The sequence below is a fragment of the Desmodus rotundus genome, chromosome 12 (genome assembly GCF_022682495.2).
Source record: "Desmodus rotundus isolate HL8 chromosome 12, HLdesRot8A.1, whole genome shotgun sequence".
Lineage (NCBI taxonomy): Eukaryota > Metazoa > Chordata > Mammalia > Chiroptera > Phyllostomidae > Desmodus > Desmodus rotundus.
The window spans coordinates 92,150,096-92,171,816 of NC_071398.1; the positions used below are offsets into that span (position 1 = coordinate 92,150,096).

At 37.9% G+C, this 21,721-nt stretch overlaps 1 protein-coding gene across 1 annotated transcript in view; it reads right to left on the reverse strand.

Moving 5' to 3' along the window:
• Positions 1-277: 277 nt before the first annotated feature.
• The window catches only part of CEP350 (centrosomal protein 350), a 111,350-nt gene continuing 89,906 nt past the window's right edge, over positions 278-21,721 (reverse strand). Inside the window, exons 31-38 of the mRNA XM_053915551.1 lie at positions 19,408-19,568; positions 16,528-16,664; positions 13,990-14,072; positions 10,893-12,898; positions 9,647-10,054; positions 9,405-9,551; positions 6,471-6,593; positions 278-4,098 (exon numbers count right to left, since the gene is read on the reverse strand). Coding sequence (XP_053771526.1) covers positions 3,934-4,098; positions 6,471-6,593; positions 9,405-9,551; positions 9,647-10,054; positions 10,893-12,898; positions 13,990-14,072; positions 16,528-16,664; positions 19,408-19,568 — 3,230 coding nt within the window. The 3' untranslated portion in view covers positions 278-3,933. The remainder of the gene's footprint in view (positions 4,099-6,470; positions 6,594-9,404; positions 9,552-9,646; positions 10,055-10,892; positions 12,899-13,989; positions 14,073-16,527; positions 16,665-19,407; positions 19,569-21,721) is intronic.

Sequence of the window (21,721 nt, forward strand, 5' to 3'; positions counted from 1 at the left end):
CTTGCATTGGACTTTAAGCTCCAGGAGGTCAGGGATCTGCCATCTCAGCTGTCCCCAGCACTGAGCACAGTGCTCAGAACAGGCGGGCGTAAGGAACGCCTGAGTGATGGACGCCCGACTGCTCCAAGGCGTGTGGCGAGGCGTTTCTGTGCAGAGTAAATAGCTCCTGCACACCGTCACCTCGTTCTACTGCCGAGCACAGGCGCTCTGCTACCCAGTCAGGGACTTGCTTTCTAAACTTGGCTCAGAGCGTGAAAAGAGAACACCTGACATGCAATTAATTTATAAATCAGTTTATTTACAGATTTTTATCTTTCCTTAAAGTACATTTCAGTTAACAAATCTATTTACACAGGTGTACATGGGAGCTCGTCCCAGTTATCTTACAGATCATACTTACAAACCACACCCCCAGTCTTCTGTGCAAAGCTGCACTGGATGTGACTATTGGCTGAAAACGGCCTGATGACCAGGCTATTTACACATACACAGTAAACGGGTTTGTTTTTCATGTCTGCACGGTACAGTACACACACGGGGGCCAGGCCTCCCAGAGAATGCTTTGCAATGTGTTTCCCGAGAAGGCTTTGCAAAGTCCAGAAGGAAAAGCTATTAAACATTAGGTTAATTAAAATGACAGTACCTCCTTTACATCAGTTTACATTTTCTTCACATTTTTATAATACAAAGATATTTTATTGAATTGCTGCACAACCAGTTTAAGATGATTTGTAAACATGTAAATTCCTACAATTTGCATTAAACATCATTGTAGTTTCTATCATTTGCTCTTTGAATTAATGTTTTATTCACTAGTATTCTTAAGGTAGTAAAAGAAGATGTAAGTTTGAACTTCTTGCAGAAAAGTTATGAGTCTCTAATGCTGTGCGAGTACACACTTTATTCAAGTATTGCAAAAAGCTAAGGCCACTTTTTTTTCAAGACAAGAAAGTGAACAAAATTGTTTTTATCAATAGGCCACAACACTCCTATGAGCAATGAAATCTCTTCTGAAAGATAATTTCTCAGAGACCTGTAGTCACAGAAGGAATCTTCTTTTCTTTTAGGTAAAAGAAAAACAAATCACCTTCCCTGTTAACTACTTTTGAGCTCTTCGCGCTTTTCCCTAGAGTAAAAATCCCTGTTTAGACCTGAAGAGGGCATCTACCCTGTACTTATTTGACCCAGAGCTAAGCACCCTGGACAGCACAAATTGTTTTGGACTCAGAAATAATCTGAAGCCTGTGTTGGTTTACTACTGAATTCTGAGTGCTATTTTAAAAGATATTACTGCTGATGCAAAGATCTTTTTCTTAGAGGAATTATGAAGAGAGAGTGAAAGAGGACAGGGGGTGTGGGGGGAAGGAACAGAGATTACAAAGAGGGGGCACTTCGATTCGTGGTTAAGAGGCAGACCTTGATTAAAAAGATCCCCGTAAGGAACAGGTGGCCGGGTGTTTGCATTCATCATTTCAACCCTAACACTAAACCCCTTCCAATTATATCCAGATAGTTACAATAGTAAGAAATCTGCTAATTACAGGTCCCTTTGTTTTCTGCTGCCTAACTATGGGCAATTATTTCTAGCAAGGAGTAAGACTGATCAACTCCTGTCTCTCGCGTGGAACCGGAGCACTGGAGGCACTGGCGCGCATTGGAACTGTGCCGCCATGCCCTCGGCAGCACTCCCTCCGGGGGCTCTAGGCCCAGACAGCTCATTCCACGGGCTCATAGCATTTCTTCCTCTTCTGAAATCACAATGTCAGAAAGAATAAAGATAAAATTTCTTGTTAAAAATTGATTTAGGTCCAAAAAATGAGGATGTAGAAAAACCACCTGTGTTCCTATTACATTTTTTTATATTCCTTTATAAAAAATTTACAGCAGCTGAAAAGTTTCAGTGTCACAGGACAGTTGTTACCCCATGAGCAGACAAAGGACGCACACACGGTGCTTTGCTGTCTTCCAAATGACACAAGCCACAAGGAAAAGCCCTTGCTTTTCCTTGGCCACGTGCAAACAGTATCTCCACACTACTGGTTAATGACCACAAGAAACCCCAGCTTCTCTTAAGTCAACTCGCTCATTATGGCTACAAGACTAGAGCCCAACACCCAAAGCCCAGAAGAAACGCTGGCAACGCATCGGTCCGAGCGTTTCCCAAGAACCAGCCACAACATTTCAGTGCTTTCCTTATTTGTCAAGAGCTATCATACCAGTCATTGTGCAAAATGCAAATATTCCAATGTTATTTCATTAAGTTTCTTGTAATGACAAGATGAAACCAAAGAGGAATGGAAGTGTGCATAGTGAAGCATTGGAGATGCAAAGGCAAGTTTGGAGGAAAGATGCAGAAAGGAACGAACGTGCACACAAAGATTATACCATCTTTGGGGTTTCTCTAACATATTTTGAAGCAGTAACGTTCCAGGATATTGTAAATAGGAATCCAGTGGATGCCTTATATCATGCTTCTAATCAGGACCTTCAATATTAAGGCACTGACATTCACGCCTAAGGTTATCCACATTCTTCTAGATACTTGAAGGAGGACACACTGATTAAGAGGAACCAGTCAGGAAGGCAGGGCACTGAGGTCTCGGGAGAGCATCATCGCACATGCTCTAATGTAGCAGCTGGAGCCTGGACCAGTTTTCAGATACAGGTAATAGTTGTGAGAAGCAACGCTGTAAGAGAGGCAGAACTGAATTTTATAGCGCTTTAAATCATCTTATCCAATTCCTGCTACTGCAGGTGATCTTGGAAAAGCCCACCTTCTTTCCACTGTGTACGAGTTTGTTAAAACTGCAGGTTTCCTGTGCAAAGACTATGAACCAGAGAAGCTTCAAGACGGAAGTGGAACTATTCTAAGAAGATTCTTTCACTTGTGAATAGGGACACACATTTTCAACTTAATAATTTATCTTAAAATAAATTAAAAAATGTTCCATAGCACAAAACAAGCACACAAACAACAGACAATACCTTTTTGTCTTTGGTGCACACACTCATTTCCCAAATCATTCAAGTAACAGCGTCTCTGATTTCTCGGGGAGAGATGGGAGTTGGAAGTTCGAAGGCCAAAATGAATGACGTCCACGTTTGCCGTGCCTGGGTGCCTGAGGCGGTCCTGAGGGTCTTGGGTTCCGGGAGCAGCTGGCAGAGGTTCCGAAGAGCAAGAGAAGTGCGGGGCAGACACGGGGCAGACAAGCCAACCCTGCGTCGGTCCTCTGAGCTCGGTCTTCAGTGCAGGCATTTCTTTGTTTTCATGCCCATATAGAGAAAACTGAAAATAATGCAAAGGTTTATAATTCTTTCGATGGTGCTCAGAAAGCAAGGCTATCTTTGATTTCTGTTAACCTGACAGTCCACTTGGTGCTGCTCAACTACAATAATGGGAGAGAAAGGTCTTCAGAAAGAAGTGAAACGAACTCCAGACTGTGAAATAGGCACTCGTTATTAAACTTGCCTATTCAGAAGTGGTTAAGGGTTTAATACTGTTTAGAGACTATCACAGACCAGGATTATGAGTCAAAAATGGTTCGATGCACTTATCTATATACCTCTCCTGCCTGACTTCAGACTCAAGACCGCAACACCCTAGTCGGAGCTACGAAGTAAGTCTGGTGCTCGCAGCCCTCGTCGGAGAGCGCTGGTCGGGGCGCTAACAAGAGGCGCAGAACTAGGCTGTGTGTCAACACCAGGTGTGCGCCACCGCCACCAAGAGCCAGCACTCATCCCGTGGACAGTCTCTGAAGCAGAGGCTGTGATAACAGATACACCGCACTGTCCCATGGACTCCACACCAGCAGTCTCTGCGAAAGGTGCCAGGTCCAGGAGCACTCTTGCTATGATGGAGATGGGGTGTGTATCAGGGGGCAGAAAGGCCCAGGACTCATATTAGCACTCAGTGTTCGGTTTATTTGCAAGATGTCACACAAGTAGGACTCTCCCCTGCTTTTCACTGATTTGATTCAGAACATCAACAGTATCTCTGATCAAGGTCTCAAAGATCCCATCGGCTAGCTGCATCTTCACACACAACTCATCCTCGTCATAGTTCACCCACTGCGCCTCCTCTTCGTGAAGCTCCTGTACCTGGAATTTAGAAACACAAAGGTTACAGACTCCCCAGAGGCTGGAGGCATATGTATTTGCCAACTCCGCGATCCCACGCAGGCTGAGGAAACAAGGCAGGAGGGACGGTAGGTCATGTGATGACAGCGCCCCTTTCAAAGTTGCAGGAAGGGTGAAAAACCTCAGCTGCCAACTAAAATAAAAGTAGCTTTGAAACTGTCGGACGGCTTCAAGCCTGTCAAAATGGAATTTGACAATACTCTAGTGTCTTACAGTTACTAAGGATTACAAGCACGCTGTTGTCTGTGTCAACATAAGATAATGTGTGTAAGAACTTAAGGGGGAGAAAAGAAGGCAAATTCCCAGTTACATGGTTTTATAATTATAAAGTGCATATATATACTCAAAGACAATACGGGATATGACTCTGGAGTATTATAAGTAAATGAATAAAATTTGTTTTTTAAAATGTAGTATCACTTAAGCTTATTTTAAAGATCACTGTTATGCAATACCTGTTCTTTTTGCATTTTAGGATTTTTGGATTCCTAAGGTAAACCACAATCAAGTTAGAACTGCTCAAGATTTTTTGCTTGTTTACAATAAAAATTTTAAAAACTACGTACAAAAGAAACACAGTTGGCTTATCACACAGAATGATGTCCGTGGCGCAGAGCCCAGGTGAGTAAGTAGACCCTAAACCCTGCTCTAGTCCCAAACTTGCAGCTATTGCAGGGAAGGGGTCTCCAAACGGAACTCTAACTTGGCAAAAAAAGGCACGTAACCACCAGCTCCTGATCACAGACGTGTCTTGAATAAGGCAGAGGAAGCGAAGAGGAGAACGTGCGCCCTGTTGCCATTATGAAGAAAATGAGAAGACTCTTGGGAGGAAGAGACCACATCACCCAGGAGTCTGAGCAAGCGAGAGAGGGAAGCACAGTATGGCCAACACATACCCCCGGCCAGGGTTGAAAATGTATGACAAGGTGGCTGCTACATTCTTTCTCTTTGAGGGGCGTTGTTTGAAGGATATGTAAACATTCATTCTTCGGTTCCCTAACTTCCGCTGCATGAACAGATATGCCAATCAAAAGGACTGTGTGGTCAAATACATTTTAGAAAGCTCCCTCTGGAAGTTTTTCAATGGGCCACCAGTAAATGAACGTGTTTAACTCAGACTCTCCTGTACCATGTTTCTTTGATCAAAGAATCATTCTGTGTGCATGAATAAGAAATATTTCAACCTACCAAGGAACTGGTGTTCCTCTCTTATGAAGAACGTCATAGGCAACAGCCTAATGCGACACTTCTCAAGCCGGTGCTGCAGGAGAACCATATTCTGGGACACAGGTATGTCCCCACAAAAGATTTCACACTTCCCATGAATTTGATTATTTGTTCAAAGTTGTACACTTTCCTTTTTGTTATCTCGGCCTTTAGCATTAAATCTGTTCTGTGAGCAATTTCTTCCTCAATAACAAAATTTACAAAGCACTGTCCTAATGAAATTGTTTTTGCCCTTACCGTACAAATAGCGGCTCAGGACATTACCCATGACACCTCTCGGCGTCCCCTCGATGAGCCCCCACAGTGCTCTCGTCGGCATGGGCAAAAGCTCTGCTCCTCCTTAGGAACAGGAACTGCTGCCTCCTCAGCCGGGGAGAACTAACACGTTTTCCTGTCTGCTTTGGCCATCGGAAAGCACAAAGCCCAACGTGGATCTTCAACTAAGGCAACCAACAGATCTTAGAGCCTGCACGGCTGCCTCCATGTTTTTCTTCTGGCTTTTAAGAGTCTATTCTACTCCACATCCCCCCCTGCTCCTGAAGATGTATGTATGTAAATTAATGTATGCTATATAAAAATTAATTAAATTACATTAAAAAGTCAGTGTAACAATAATTTCATTCTCCTTTTTTCCCACAGGGAACTGTTACATGTAGATATACATAAATACTCATCTAATCCTCTTGATAATTTTTTCAGGAGGTACTATTACTATCACCTTCACTTTGCAGACAGGGAAACGAGGCAGAAAGGAGTTGGAGAGTTAGTCCGAGATCACTCTCCAAGCAAGTGGCAGAACAGGGCTTTACATTCAGTCTACACTGGCCTCTTCTCATTTCAGTTCCTTAAACTTGGCTTCGTCTCAACTTTTTATTTCTCAAGTTCTCCACACCTACAAAATACTGTTAAGTTAAATATTCATCTACCGAGTTCAAAAGAATGCAATTTCCAAAATTGCGGGGCAGAGACGCATCAAATGAAAGCTATATGACTTTGCTATTACAGACTTAAGATTAAGTCTATTTCCTTTTCTTTTTAGACTCTAACTACGTTCTGATTTCAGAAGAGATGGTCAAAATAAAAATAGCTCAGTTATATACACCGACCAGGATATGATCCACTCGGTCTCTTTTCTTTCTTCCAAATTTCATCATTTTCTGCCAATCTGTTTTGTGGTTTGGTTCCTTTTTAAGACTAAACAACTTGAGTACTTCAGTTGCTATGAAGTTCTGTAAAAAGAAAAGAAATGAATAAAACACAAATAACAAAGTTCCTGAGATTTTGTGCTGTAATGCAGCAAATAGATTTACGTAACAAATATAATTGATAATAAAAGAACATACAAATTCCTGCCACTTAGCAATCTGAAAAGTGTTCCAGAAGCTCAGATTTTATTCACTTAAAGAATTTTTGTTTTTACACAACATGCAAAAGTAAAATGGGTGGGTGGAGGTGGGAGAAGGCATAAGGGAGGATAAGTGGTAATGGAAAAAATACAATAAAAAAACTATTAAAAAAACAAAGATAAACATTTTAGATGTTAAAAAAAAGTAAAACCCACTGATGAATCTGCAAAGAAAAAACTGCGTTAGAGTCCCCTCTACCAAGAACCAGTATTAGCTAACTTCAAGCTGGCAAAACTATTAAAGGAAGCCTAAGGTCAATCTCCGACCCTGAAAAGTCCCACATAAATTTGGGAGCAACACTACAGGAGCAAAGTATACGGCTTTGGCTGGGATAGTTATTTTGAAGCACCAAGATTCAGTGTGTTAAATTTTAAAAATATTAACCAACACTTCAGTATAAAAAGCATAATAGTTTCACTGCTAATGCTATTTGAACTAATATCATTAAAAAACTTTACAAAATGTTATTTCAATACTAAAATTAGTGGGGAGCATCATTGTACATTATATTGACATATACTCTGATATTATTGGTATATATTAAATATCTTGTCTTATTTTCAACTTATTTGTTCTTTTGTTATTAATAAAATAATTTGGATTTTGCTATTTTAAATATATTTAAAGTATACTAAATATGTATTTAAGTCTATATATCACAATATTATTACGTGTTAAAAAACAATGTTCTTAGCGGAGGGAAGGGTACACTTTTGACTCAATCATTTCAGATTGATTCTCAAACCACCAATGTGCCCCCAAACCCCAGCACTCCCAGCCTACACACGCATGCACACGCATGCACATTCAAGGCTGTGTCATCTGTGGAGGGCTGACAGGAAGGAAGTACACCAGTGTTTTGAGAAAGCTCCCGAGGTGGTTCTGCTACTCTATTCCTCAAAGTTGAAAATCATTAAAAAAAAAAAAATTTTAATGAATCAAATTAATCTTCAAAAACTTTTTTTTTTTTTTTTGGTATTTACCTTAATCTAAGCAGGGGTTAGAAAACTTTTTCTGTAAAGGGCCAGATTATAAATATTTTAGCAAGAAAGTAGACAGATAAATGTAAACAAATGGGTGTGGCTACAGCCAATAGTTTTATTTATAAAAACACATGGTGGGCTGGATTCAGCCTGTTTTGCCTTCGCTGATGTAAGCATACATTATATCTCATAAATACCTGCTCGTGTTCTGTCAGTACAAAATATTTTCAAAAGCTTTCTACAGTTAATAACACTGTATTATATATTTTTGAAAGTGCTAAGAGACTAGAGCCTAAAAGTTTTCATCACAAGGAAATCAATTGTAACTACATGTGGTTGAAAACTAGACTGACCGCGGTGATCTTTCCCCAACACACAGGGTCCGGCAGCAGCAACGCCTGCTGGGGTGTGGGTGGTCGGGTAGTAATACGGGTGTGATAACTTATAGTTTTAACTTGAACATTTCATTGAAATGTCACATGGTGTGCTTGAGTGTGATATTATTATCTTACAGAATTACTTGTTCATGATTTTGTAATAAAAGATTTTGTAATAAAAAAGAGGCGTTATTTGTGCTAGACCCTGTATACGAACATCGAATCACTATAATCACTATGTTGCACATCCACAACCAATACATCAATTATACCTGAATTTAAAAAAAAGACTGTTGCTTAAGGCAGTGCCATGACACTATATACCATAATAATGTGTATGTTCCTTTAATGTATCTGGATAGTCCACACAGACTCCTGGATGATGTACGAAAATACATCAATGAGATGAGTAATTAGAGGTATGCTCTCTGAGGAAGAAACACTTTCTATGATCAACCAAGTTTGGAAAACACAACCCTAGAGCCCTGCGACTCAGAGTGGCCCTAGAATCAACAGCACTAGCACCACTGGGAGCTTGACAGAGATGCAGAATTTCAGGTCCTACTCCAGACCTGCTGAGGAAGAACCTCCATTTAAACAAAACGCCCAGCTGATTCGTGTGCACACAAAGGGTGAGAGGCACCGCACTGAAAATACAACATTTGCTGAATTAAAGAAACCTGTGAACAGGCAGAGACTGTCCACCAATGTAACTCTGAAGCTGGTTTGTTGGGAGTCCTTGTGACTTCAAGGGCACCTCATCTTTTCAGGGGCTCCTTAGTTAACAAACAATGTTTTTTACATATCGTATTACTACCTCACATATTTCAAAAGCCAATACCAGTCTGAAACCTCCAAAGTCCAATATGGAAAGGTAACATTTATGTGTCTAGGGCAGGCATGTTTAATACATGATGTGTTCTCAGGTATAAACTACTAGAATATTATACTTAATTCTGTATTAGCAAAAACTCACCTAAAATGCCTATGAGATGCAATAATTTATCTCCCTGAGTATTTCCTAATTTTTCTTAGACGTTATAAATTGTATATATCTGAAAAGTGTATTAAAAGTTGTTTTGTTTTGCAAATCTTGAGGATTCAGGGTTCCTTCTCACCCCCACCCTTCCAGTGCTCGTGGATTCAATTAATTTATTGAATACCCACGATGGAAAAGGCCTTGAGGACAGATGAATAATACAGAGCAGTACCTGATTCTACAGTACATACGGATCTGTATAAATGAACAGCACGTCAAGAAGTTTGCAGTTTACCTTGATTTCATCAAGGTCGTTTGGGTTCTTCACTCGTCGGAAATAACTAGAGTTGATTCTGCATGGCTTCATCCAGAGAGGTTGATTCAGGTTGGGATCCTCAGCAAATATTTCTTCAAAAATCTCTTTTGTTAAATCAAAAACCGCCTTAATAGAGAATAAAACAAAATAGAACAGCTAAGAACTTAAATTCCGACAAGAGAGAAGCTCGGGAGTTAGAATTTTCCTTCCGCGTTACCTACCTGTTTGTAGACCCGTTTACTCGTGCTTTCCAAGTCTAGCCCCTTACTGGCACAGCCAAGCAGCGCTGCGGGAATGCTGATGCTCTGAAGGTCATGACCCAATTCTTTCCATTTCCAAAGTTCTTCTGCGGCACTACGTACAAGAGTTTCTACCTCCTCTGCAGTATGTGGGACGGCCAAGAGTGTCTCACACGGCTTTTGGGGAGCTCTTTTTGGTTCTGCCATGAGAGGTACAATGGTTTCTTCTGCCTTATTTTTTTGGATCTTGTGAGAAGAGCTCAAACCAAAATCTTCTTCAAACCAGTCTTGATCATCTCCTAACACGCTCAGGAACTCCCGGCTGATCTCGAGTTCAGCAAGTCTCTTAGCAAGCTCTTCCTGCCCACTGGCACCAAACACCGGACTCTCCTGCAAGACACGGGACCATTCAAGTTCAGCCTACTTAGTGACCTCAGATCGCTTACGCCTGTTTTTTAAGACAAAGCAAATATATTATTTGTACATTTACTATATCTCTAATAAATAAGTCAAATGCAAATAATATAGTAGCTACTAATACACAATATAAGAACTGCTTCCCGTAAGTCTGCTTACATAAGCTGAATTTGTATAAAACGCTTATTGACTAACACTTGTTAATCAATATAGTTTTTGTTTCCTTTCTGTATCATCATTATTCTGTTTCTGTACAACTGTCTTGTCTCTGGGATACATGGAACTGGGGTATGAAATTTCTCACCTTTAGTGATTATTTGGTCAAGTTACTCGTGATCACTACTTTTGTTCAATTGTCCATGGACGACCTACACAAGGTGATGGCCTGAGTATATGTCATAATGAATATAATTCAGTTTTACCAGAATCAATGTCACAACTGGTAATCTTTGCATGGCAACTACGACTGACTAGATATGGGGACAAATGATCTCACAGGCAAAACAGAACTGGGTTGAGAACCATTAGAAAGCTCCATAGAATAAACTGTTCAATGAATCTGCAAGGGAATCTAATCTATGAGATCAGGGGTTGTGAAACTAGCATAAACCTGCCAGTGTCTGTGACCACCCTACAGTGACCACGCATGACACAACAGAACACTTATACTTCCGACAGAAAAAGTTACAAGGCCTTTAAAAACTAGCACAGTGATCTTCATCTAATAAACACACCCCCAAAAAACCATCCGTATTAAACATGCACCACAAAGGTAAGGTTAACTGACATTTCTTCCAGGCAAAACACTTACAGGTCTGGGACACATATCTGGTGAGGAAATCTCTTCTTTTTCGTCATCCAATTCAGACCTTAGGAAGCAACCTGGAACACCTGGTGACTGCTCCTTGAGATGTGGGGACAGGCCTTGGGCTGGGACTTTCTTTTGATCATCGTCAAGGAGTTCCTGATTGCTGAGCTGGATTTTCTCATTCCTGGCTTTTTTGATTTGTTGTAGCTGAGTGACTGTGTCCGCCAGAAAGACATCCAACAAACTGTCTGTTAGTAAGCTGACTGTTTCCAGTTGTTGCTTTGACTTTTTTTCCTCACTTAGTGATGACCTCAGCTGGGCCTCCAGCTGGTCCTTTTCTCTTGTTAAAAGGTCCAGCAGTGGGGTAGAAAGCTTTTCTGAAACTTCGGGATACAGGTTCTCCTCCTTTTCTGTAAACTGCTGTGCCTTCTTTAATTCTTCGGAAAAGGTATTGTCTAAAGTATCATCTTCTACAGCAATGGAAACCTCTTCTGTGGCACCAGAAACAAGGTCTTTGTTTTCCTTTGAAGGAATCAGTGAATCCACTGAAGATTGCTGGTGAACTTGGGCTTCAAGTACCCCAGAAATGTCCTGTACATTGTCTGTTTCTATTTTAAGGCTTCTATCAACTGAGGCTTCTACATGGTGCATACTAGGTAAAGATTTCTCATACAAACAATCAATTGCATCCTTTTCTCTATCAAATGTGGGACCCTCTGTATCTTTTTGTTCTTGGTTATTGTAGTGATATTGTTCATCTAAGTAACAGTCTTCATCTTCATTTATGTCTACATAGTCTTCAAAGTTTTCTGGAATGTGGGATATTTTTTGAGGAGGAGCAAAAATGCCATGCTTCTCTTTGCACACAAAGTATACAATGCCATCATAGGTTCCATTGTTATTGCCTTCAGGTTTATCCAACTCCACTCCAGCCCAAAATCCTTTAGCAAAACTAGTCATGCCTTTGAATCGAAGAGTTCCAGGCTGAACGTTGCCGATCAATACCCTATCACCAATGCGGAAATCAAGTAACTCATCTGCAACAGCAACTGAAGCCAAAGAGGAGGATTCAGTGACCCCTTGTTCATGCTCTACATCGCTGCGCTCCTTACTTTTCATGAGCTCCGTAGGGGACTTGAGTTCTAACAGCCTTTCGGAGTGGATATTGCTATGGATAGAAAGGCTTTTCTCACTGAGGCACTCACTGATTTCATCATCAGTCCCAAAGCTAGTGGCTCTACTGTTAGAGCTTCTTGTTGGCTGTGACTTATCTCTGCAAGACTTTGAGTCTTTCCTGAGTGACAGCAAAGATGATACCTCAAAGTCATCTTTGCACAATTCAGCTGAAATGTCTTTCTTGAAAGAAGACACTTCAAAATCTTCAGAGTATGTTCTCTCTTTAGGAGCAAAAAGCTGTTCTGACAAAGACGAGTCCCTTTCCTTTACATTTTCTTGTTGATGAGTATCTTTTTCTCTTTGGATGTTTTGACCATGATCCATATCTTGGTCTGATTGTCTCTCTTTCAACTCTTTTTTATTAAGGTTTTCAATGGCTAATCTAATTAAGTCTCTCTGACTATTTGTAGCATGTAAAGGAAGATCTTTCCTTGAAAGGATTTCAGATGAATCGCCCTGTTCCAGGTCTAGTTTCAGTAAGACATCAGACTTCCCAGATTGTTTAAAACCAGCCTCGTCAACTGGACTCTCCTCCAACTTGGTATATTTTACTTCTTGCATTTCTGATCTTTGACTAGGTTCTTCCTCAACAACCTTGGCACCTGACGCATCCAGAATTCTATTAGGGGCATTTAATTCTTTGAGAAGAGGTAACGAAGGTACGTTTTCTAGAGAATCTCCAGATTCTGCTCTGGTTTTCCTTGATGATCTAAGCATTGGAGATGAAGACTGAAAATGCTCTTCTGTTCGACTGTCCAATTCAATCGCTCTCTTTGTATATGCAGATAAAGACTTTTCTGATACTGATCTCTCAGAACCTGCCAATGCAGCATCTTAAAGGAAAAAAAAAGTCACATAAAAATTGCTTAATTTCAATCTCTCAATTTCTGGAACCAAAACTTAATAAAAACCAAATTTAGTGAGGAAACACTTTGGTCCATAAATATTACTTGTTTTGGTTACTATATTAGGTAAGTTTTCCCTTTAGGAGAATATACTGTACCAACAATAAGCAAACATTTAAAATGACTGAAAATTTAAAATTAGAATAATTTCTTAAGTGATATTCTAATTTAAAAAGTGAAGAAAAAGTAATCTAACTTTATGCAGTCATTGATTTGCACGGTCATTCTCAAATAATGTAAAACAAGAATCGTGTGACAAATATTACATACATTCTTCAAACAGGAAAGCAATAAAGGAAGGACAAATATAATTCCATATGTACTTCTAAAAGAATGAATTTTCCTGGGCATTTTAACTAAGCTCTTCAATGTAAAATATGAAAAGAAAAAAGAACGACTATTTCTGCAAGTATAGCACTTTAAGAACTAATATTGCAAAGAGAAATAAGATTTGATGTGCTAACAAACCAAGATTTAAATGTTTTGAATTCAAATTGCTATTTCACCATTATTGTTAGGTAGGCTTTTCATGTCTCAGTTTTGCTTTATTTCCTCACTTACACTTTATTTTCAATAATTCTTCATTAGATTAAATTGAAAAATATATATATAAAACCTTATACTTTATTTTCAATTATTCTTCTTTAGGTTAAATTGAAATATATATATATAAAACCTTTTACCCTGAGAAATAGTATAGGCTAAAAATATACATCATCAGAAACAAAAGCTGATTAAGGAAGAATTTAGAGATGCTGCTGACATACTCAGGCATTTTAGGTTAATGCCTTTATGCCTCAGTTTTTAATCATAAATTTTAGATAATAAAGAGTGATTCACAAAACATCCATAATCAGTAAATCACTTTAAAGTATAAAAGTAACTCAAAATATTAAATAACCTATTATCTTTAAGAAATCCATTTTTAACCAAAAAGCCGAAGGGGGGAATTGCGTAGGCATTAGCATGAATCCTCAGTCTGTGCAGATACGGCATCGTTATTTTTTCTAGTTACATACCAACATGTTCGGCAATAGACTCCAGGGATCCTCTGGAACGTTCTGAGTCTGTTAGTGATTTCCAATTCTTTGCTGTTTCAGATCTGAAGTAGAAATTAATGAAGAGAAATAAATGTATGGCCGATACTACAATAACTAATAACAAAAAGGGGTCAATTCTTAAAAAAAACACTTCTTTCTTCTTCTACACGGAAGTTATTCTGGCCTTTGGTACTTTCATCAAGCCTATTTCTGACCCTCACTACTCTTACTACATGATCTTGCCTCTTTTAATGAGGAAAACAGAGACCATCAGCATGAACTTTCTTGCCTTCAACTTTTAAATTATCTATAATTTAGATACAAAATTATTCCTACAAAATTATCCATAATTCACAGCCATTCCAACTGCCTTTCCTCCTGTCCGCAGGGAAGAAAAAGGTGTGTCTCTTGACACTTGTTCAAAGCTAATTGTTCGAACCTCATTCTGCCCCAAATCTAACACATTTCCACAGCCTCAGTTACCAATCCTCTTTCCTACAGTCTGAGTCTTTCATTCTGGAGATTTCCCCCCTCAGCTTATGAGGATGCCTCAAGCCCCCCCCCCACAAAAAACCCTCTCTTCAATTCTTCATTCCTCCACCTCATGCTACTTCTCTCATTTGGCTTCCACTCCTGCCTTTCATAGTGCTCCTAAATGTCGCTATTTTATCATATTTAGTACTTGGCTTCCTTTTATTCCCTCTGAATGTAGGCCTTCTTTGGGTGATACTGCTATAATTATGGCCTCAGCCACCATTTACATGCTGCGCATGCCCATACATCTAACCCTGGCATCTGTCCTGGGTAATTCCACTTACATAAACTACAGGCACCTTGAAATTAACATTTTAAAACCAAAACCATGACCTTCCCACAAAGGACACCTGAAGATCACCGTATAGCTTTGAGGTTAATTAAGGAAACCTTGGTCCAATCAACTGCTGAAGAGAAACCTGGGAATCATCTTTGATTTCCCCTGCTTCCCTGTCCAGCCTTTTAATTAGCCAAGCCTACTTCTTAAGTCTTCCTAACATCTCTTTCCTATTCTCTATTCTTATTACTGCTAATTATTTGAGGCATGGCTTAGACTACTGTCTCCCCACTTCTAGGCTTATTGTTTTTCTTTCCTTCATATTACAGTTGGAAAGATCTCTCTACACACAAATGATTACATCATTCTCTACTTAAAATCCCTCAGCAGCTTGGTTAATAAAATTCGAAAAACCATTCAATAGTATATTATGTAAAAATTAAAACAAAGTTTACAGTTTATAATGAAAAACTATATATGTAACAAAAACACACACAAAATCTCAGCAAAAAAATCCTAGAAAGAAATAAATCTAGTTGCTGACATTAAGTTTTGGTGATACTTTGTATGACATAATGTCAACTTTTTTTTTACTGCTTTCCTGAGTATTCTAGTAATAATAATAGTAACTATACATAGTGCTAATTATGTTTGGCTCTGTTCTAACGTACATCTTATAACCCTCGTAACAAGTTCATTAGTCAGGGGTTATCATAGGAATATAAATCTCTATTAAAAACTGAAGCACCGAGAGGTTAAATAACTTGACTGAAGTGGAATAGCTAGCTGTATGGTACTAGAGCCAAGATTCAAACTCAGGTAATGCTAAATTAACTGTAATGAGCCTGTTTTACTTCTATAACAAACAAAAAAAATTCCAAAATATTTCTTTAAAACCTTAGAAGGCTTTACATCTAAAAACTAAAATAGAAACTTACTAAAAATGAGTATTAAGTTTTCACAATTTGGTTTTTATTTTTCTAGTTTCTTCTCCTAACTCTCACAAAACCCTATTATGTTCAGCTTCTATGATATGCTTTTGGTCATTCATGAATACCCTTTTCTCTTAAATGTCCACCTATTTCTCAGTCCAACTGACCTGCCTAACCCCTACTCATTGTTCTAAATTTAGCCCAAATATTACAACTTCTTTAATATACCAAATTATATATTATGTTGCTACTTAGTGCCTCTGTATTTGCATTTACTGGTTGCAGTATTCTATCCTGGAAAGGACCATAATTTACTGGGCTATTTACTCATTTTTGGACATAAAGACTGCTTCCAATGTTTTATTAATATAAAGGATATTATGATAAACCTGTTCTTGCAAACAGAGATTTCTGGTACCCTTATTTTCTCAAGTTGGATTTCCAGAAATGGAATTATTGAGTCAAAAGTTACAAATTGTTTTTTCAAAAGGTCTATACAAACTTACAATGCTATGACTGGCAATACTAGAGAATACTATTTTCATTGCACCCATCAGGTTTCAGTATTAAAAATATATTTTAAAATCTGTACCTTATTTTAAACTTGATTTGTAATTATATCATGTAAGAATTTTACTTTTGTAAAACTAAAAATATAAACAAATAATTTTTACTATTACAATTTCAGTTACTTTAGATAGCTTCTACTAAAAATCTTTCTTTACACTTTTCTCAAACAAAGCAGAATATAAATAAGTTACCAAAAGTTTCTACCTGTGTAGTGGAAGGGGCTTGATCTTGGGTTTTTCAGAAGCTGAGGAGAGCATTTTAATCTGAGGCTTGGCTGTTGGTGATGTTTCCAAATCTCGGCTAAGCTCGGCTTCAGTTTTCTTAATGAATTCATCATATGACTAAGTTTAGAAAAATCAGAGGAATCACTATACAGAATTTTTAAAACTATTTTAACTTACAAAATAGTGTATTCTATAAAATATTCAAACAGTAAAGAAGACGTAATGTAAAAATCTCTCGCAGCATGAGTATCATTCCTGAGAGCTATCAACAGTTACTTGTACAACCTTCTTGAAATACTCTCTATATAAGCAAAACACAGAATTGTTATCCTAATATCAATTAGAAAATGATAAAGTCTCAATCTGGAGAATCTTAATACTTATGAAGCAATTACTTAGGCACTGCCACATTAAACATCTTCTTTAGCTGGTGATGTAATTATTCTTTAAAGGGTGGCCTATTACTTTCATGTTGCCGTTATGCTGAATTTCGATGGAAGTTAGCTTCTTAAGGGGATAAGCACTTAGGAATACAAATTCGGAAGGGAGGGAAGGGTGTCGTTGGAAGTGTGGTAGTTCATAATTGCAGAAGATGTTTCCTAGTCATTAGCCATTCTATAAACAAAATTTCACTAATGTATAATTCTTATTTGTATGAAATCTAAGGGAAGCTCTCCATCTATTAAATCTGTCCCCAGTTTTCTGGGCTAAATTCCCTACTTTCACATTTCTCACTATTTGAGACTATAAGTATTTCGTTCAACACTGTATGTTTAGTGTGTCTGGCTCAAAGCAGGCTGTCAATAAACACTACGGAATGAATCAATGAGCAGATGGATGCCTGTCTATTGCTAAAGATCCCTAAAACCTGGGCTGAAGTCCGCACTTTTATGACTCCCACCATCCACATTACTCTGAATTCTTAATGTTTTAATAAAGTAACTTCTGGTATTAAACATCTACTACAGCTAGATGATCTAACTCGCTAGGTATGTATGAGGACTGTGATGTCTCAGACCTGAAAGTGATACGTGTACAAGTGTAGTTGATTTACTAAATCTGTGTTCAAATAAAATCGAAAAGTGTTTCTAAACACAGAACTTCCTTTTGTCTTTATTGAAACCATTTATAAAAGGCTGACTACAATAGACTTTTGTGGCACTTCTCTAGAGCTCTTTCTGGCTAACATGTCATTGATGAACATTTTTGAGCAACGCTATTCAATCTACTAGTTTCCACGTAGCTTTTGGTGGTTCGCAACTTATAGTAGTGATTTAAATCCTGGGCCCCACCCCACACTAACCAATAAAAATCTCTGGGAGTGGGCCTGGAAATTTGTACTTTTCAAAAAGCTCCTCCGTGAATTCCAGTGTGTAGTTAGGCTGAAGACTGCTGACCTACAGGAGGAAGTCCAAACTCATCAGTCTGTTTTCTAAGGTCCTAAACATGATTCTTTATTTTTAAAGTCTGTTCCCCACTAGTCTCCAACATGAACTTCCCAGTATGGTTCCCAATCGCGTTGTGTAGCTGTGTAAATGTCTATTTTCTGCGGATCTGTTAGCAGGGCCTATTTTCCAGATGGAAGATAGTGTAGTATAACAGTAATAACAGTAAGGGCACAGGATTTGGGATTAGGGCTAGATTAAAACCCTAGCTTTACCACATTTGAGTTATGTGCCCCTGGATATCCTCAATTTCACTGAAACTCAGTCTCCTTATCTGTAAAACAGGGACAGTAATATCCACACCTTGCTACTGTGAGAATAGGATGAAAAATCTGTATACGGTAATTAGCTGACTACTGGGCACATAAATAGGCACTTGAATATTTGATGATTGAATTGATAAGTGCAGGAGGAACACAGGTTTGTTGTTATCACAACAAGGACAATTAAAAGAACAGAAATTCTGGCTACACATAACAGCTTTCTAATACTTGGAGCACCTAGAGTCCAACAAAGACACCAGCTGCCTTGAAAACTCGAAATTCCTCTTACTGGAAGCGTCTGGGAAGAAGCTGAATGACCTTCTCTGCTGATGCCATGGGAAGGGACTCTTGTGATGAGCAGGGAGCTCCAATCAATTCTATAACAAACACTAGGCTGGCAGAATGTACGCAGGCCACAGGGGAGCAACCAGAAGCAGGGACATTTAAGAGGCTAAGCAGCCAGTAAGAGGCAAGAGGTCATATGAGTCCCAAATAGTTTGATGGCAGTAGGTAGGAATGAAAAGGGACAAGCAAGAAGCATTATAAAAAGGAATCAATGATACCTTGTGACTGAGTAAACTGGAGAAAAGAGAATGAGGAAGCTATCAAAACGAAGGTTCTAGCCTATAGAATCAGAGAAGGCTGCTAGATCTTGGGAGAAAAGTCAAGTGTACAACTATTGAGGAGCCACCCAAATAGTACAAAGAGATATACTAGTAAGTTGTGTGGCATGAAACATCATTTTTCCAACAATGAAAAAAATTTTTTTTTAAAAAGGCAGTAATAATTTCAATAGCTAAATTACTTGTCTAATGGTTCTTTTCTTAAGAGCATGGATATCAATCTTTCATGGGTGTAGTCTTTCTTATTCAGAAAATATCCTTACTTTACTACTTTAATTCATTTTAGTATTTACTTTAATACTTAATATTATAATATTTACCATTTAATATTTAATATTTAATTTAGTCTTGTTAGCAAGAGTTTGTTTAGATCAGTTTTGGTTTTCCCCCCCAAGAGTTAGGATAAAATGTGGCACCAAGCTCATATTGAAAAATCCTAATTCATTACTTTATTAACAATATTAAGAACATTTGAGGCTTCACATCTGTATTGATCTTCACTTTGAAGGCCTTCCCTCCCAGGTCTAACCTCTAACTGTTTGATCAGGCTGGCTTCTTGGGCTTTCAGTCTCTCCTTCTGCCTTTTTTTCTGTTCCTTCTTCAACTGGTCTACAACCGACTTTCTCTTCCGCAGCTCATCCTTCAGGGCTCTGATCCTACCTTCGATGTCACTCTGGTCAGATGTGGTTTCTGAAAGAGATACAAAATCCTTTATTTAATTTTAACTTAAAAATAAAGCTTAGTAAGCATGAATAAAAAGCACCAAATGTAATATTCCATTTAAATAAAGTCAGTCTAGAAACTAATACAAAATAGTATTGAAAAATAACTTAAGAAAAGTAAAGTCAACCTAACATTTAAAAATGAACTTGAGCTTCTGAAAAAAATGTGTTAGTGATGTGCATTCCTCCTTACCCCTAATCTCTCTTTTTTTTGGTGGGGGTGGTCCTCCTATTCATTGTCACTTCCTAATAGTAGTATTTAGAATTGTAAATAAACCTCAAGGTACCATGTCTTGTAAAGATAAGCAACTGGAAGTTGAAAAACTTTTAGGGTAGTGAAATTTGGACACTCTGTAAGGAATTATTTCCTGATGACAAGTTAGTCATATTTAACTGTCATTCCCCTTAGTTATTAATATATAATTTAATAGTTATTAAAATCAAACTGGAATTTTGCCACTGATGAGTCATCAGCTGATGTCTTAATACCACAAAAAGGGAAAGAGAAATTACAAAGAAATATACTCTGCTGTAACCTTTCTTTGGAAGCTCTTAAAATATTTAAAATAACCGAAATGAAGCTAATTAAATCTTATTTTCTTCCCTAAAGTTCATATACATCCATGCAAACACATGAAGTAGTTGTCCAGTCACCGCGAAAATATGAAAAAGACATTTCATTATGATTATTGTCATACATGTATGAAAACAGGTATCATTTAAAGACATTGCTTATTTCACTACATATGGAAATGATATACAATAAAAATGACTGTTCCTCACATGTCCTCCTTGAATCACAACGGTGTCATTTCCAAACACTAATGTTGAGTGAGACATTTAACAGTTTTATACTAGAAATAATATTGTATACAAATCTGAAGATGCAGATATACAACAACTTACATGATAAATTTATAACCGGAGTTTTTATTCAGATACTTCAGATTGAAATGTATAACTAGTTATGTATATATTTAAATTTAAAAAGATTATTCTTTTTTTTTTGTTGTTATGTGACCCAAATATCTGGATTAGAAATAATGAAATCTAAGTTCTGTTATTTCTATGTCATTGATGTAAGGTGTACTAGGGAAGTTATACCCATTTTTTACCAGTAGGGGCATCATACTGAGCCCTTAGCTTGGGCAAAGCTCACTACTTGCTGATGAACACTCATAAAATGAAGTAATATTTTAACTTTGTATCTGCTGCTAATTGATTGGCAAGGTGTTTGACCCTTAGCGATTTCTAGAACTGGTGTGGTGATTAAGGTATATGAAAGCATGCAGTGCAGTACCTGGACTACCATAAAAGCTCAATAAATGGTGGCAGTATTAATATTCACATAAAACAAACATATTTATGTGGCAATATTTTAGGTAATATATTTTTTAATTTAAAGCTAAAAAAGGCAGTGGTGAGGGGAGAGCTACAGAATATCTCCCTCATGCTTTTTTTCAATGTCTGGAAACAATAATCAACTGGTTTCAGAGTTCAAAGGTTCTGAACTCTTAGTGGTAGGTTTTATAGTGACTCAACTGATAATTCTAGTACAATAATTGTGGGTAAGATTGCAGGTTGAGCTCAAAATTACAATCTTTCTAAAATCAAGTATAAACTCATACCTTTGATCTTCTAAACTGTGTATTCTTTTAGCAAGTAAGCTTTATGTGCTTCCAAAGCTTGAGATGTTACTTTGATAAAACTTCATAGGAAACCACCACATGCCCACAGGCTTAGTTACAACTTTGCCAATAAAAGAATGATTTTAATTAGTGTATTTTAAAAATTGCATATACTAGCACTGATTTTTCTAATAAAAATAGCTTTATCATCTATGGTTGTGAAGATTTAATAGCAGTCAATGAGAAACTTGGAGTTTTTAGATGAAAGACCTTGGGAAATGTTTCTATTTTTAAATACTGAAGAAACCAAAGTGTACAAATTAAGGGTAATTAGAAACGACATAAAAGTCTATGAGAGTGCATGGGAACACATCACACATGTGCCCAAATCTAGTATTACTGCGTAGTATTCATCATCAGTAATATATAAGGGACTCTCTGGAAATTGGTTGTTGTTTTTTACCCAAGCAACTCTCTAGATGAATATGTTGTC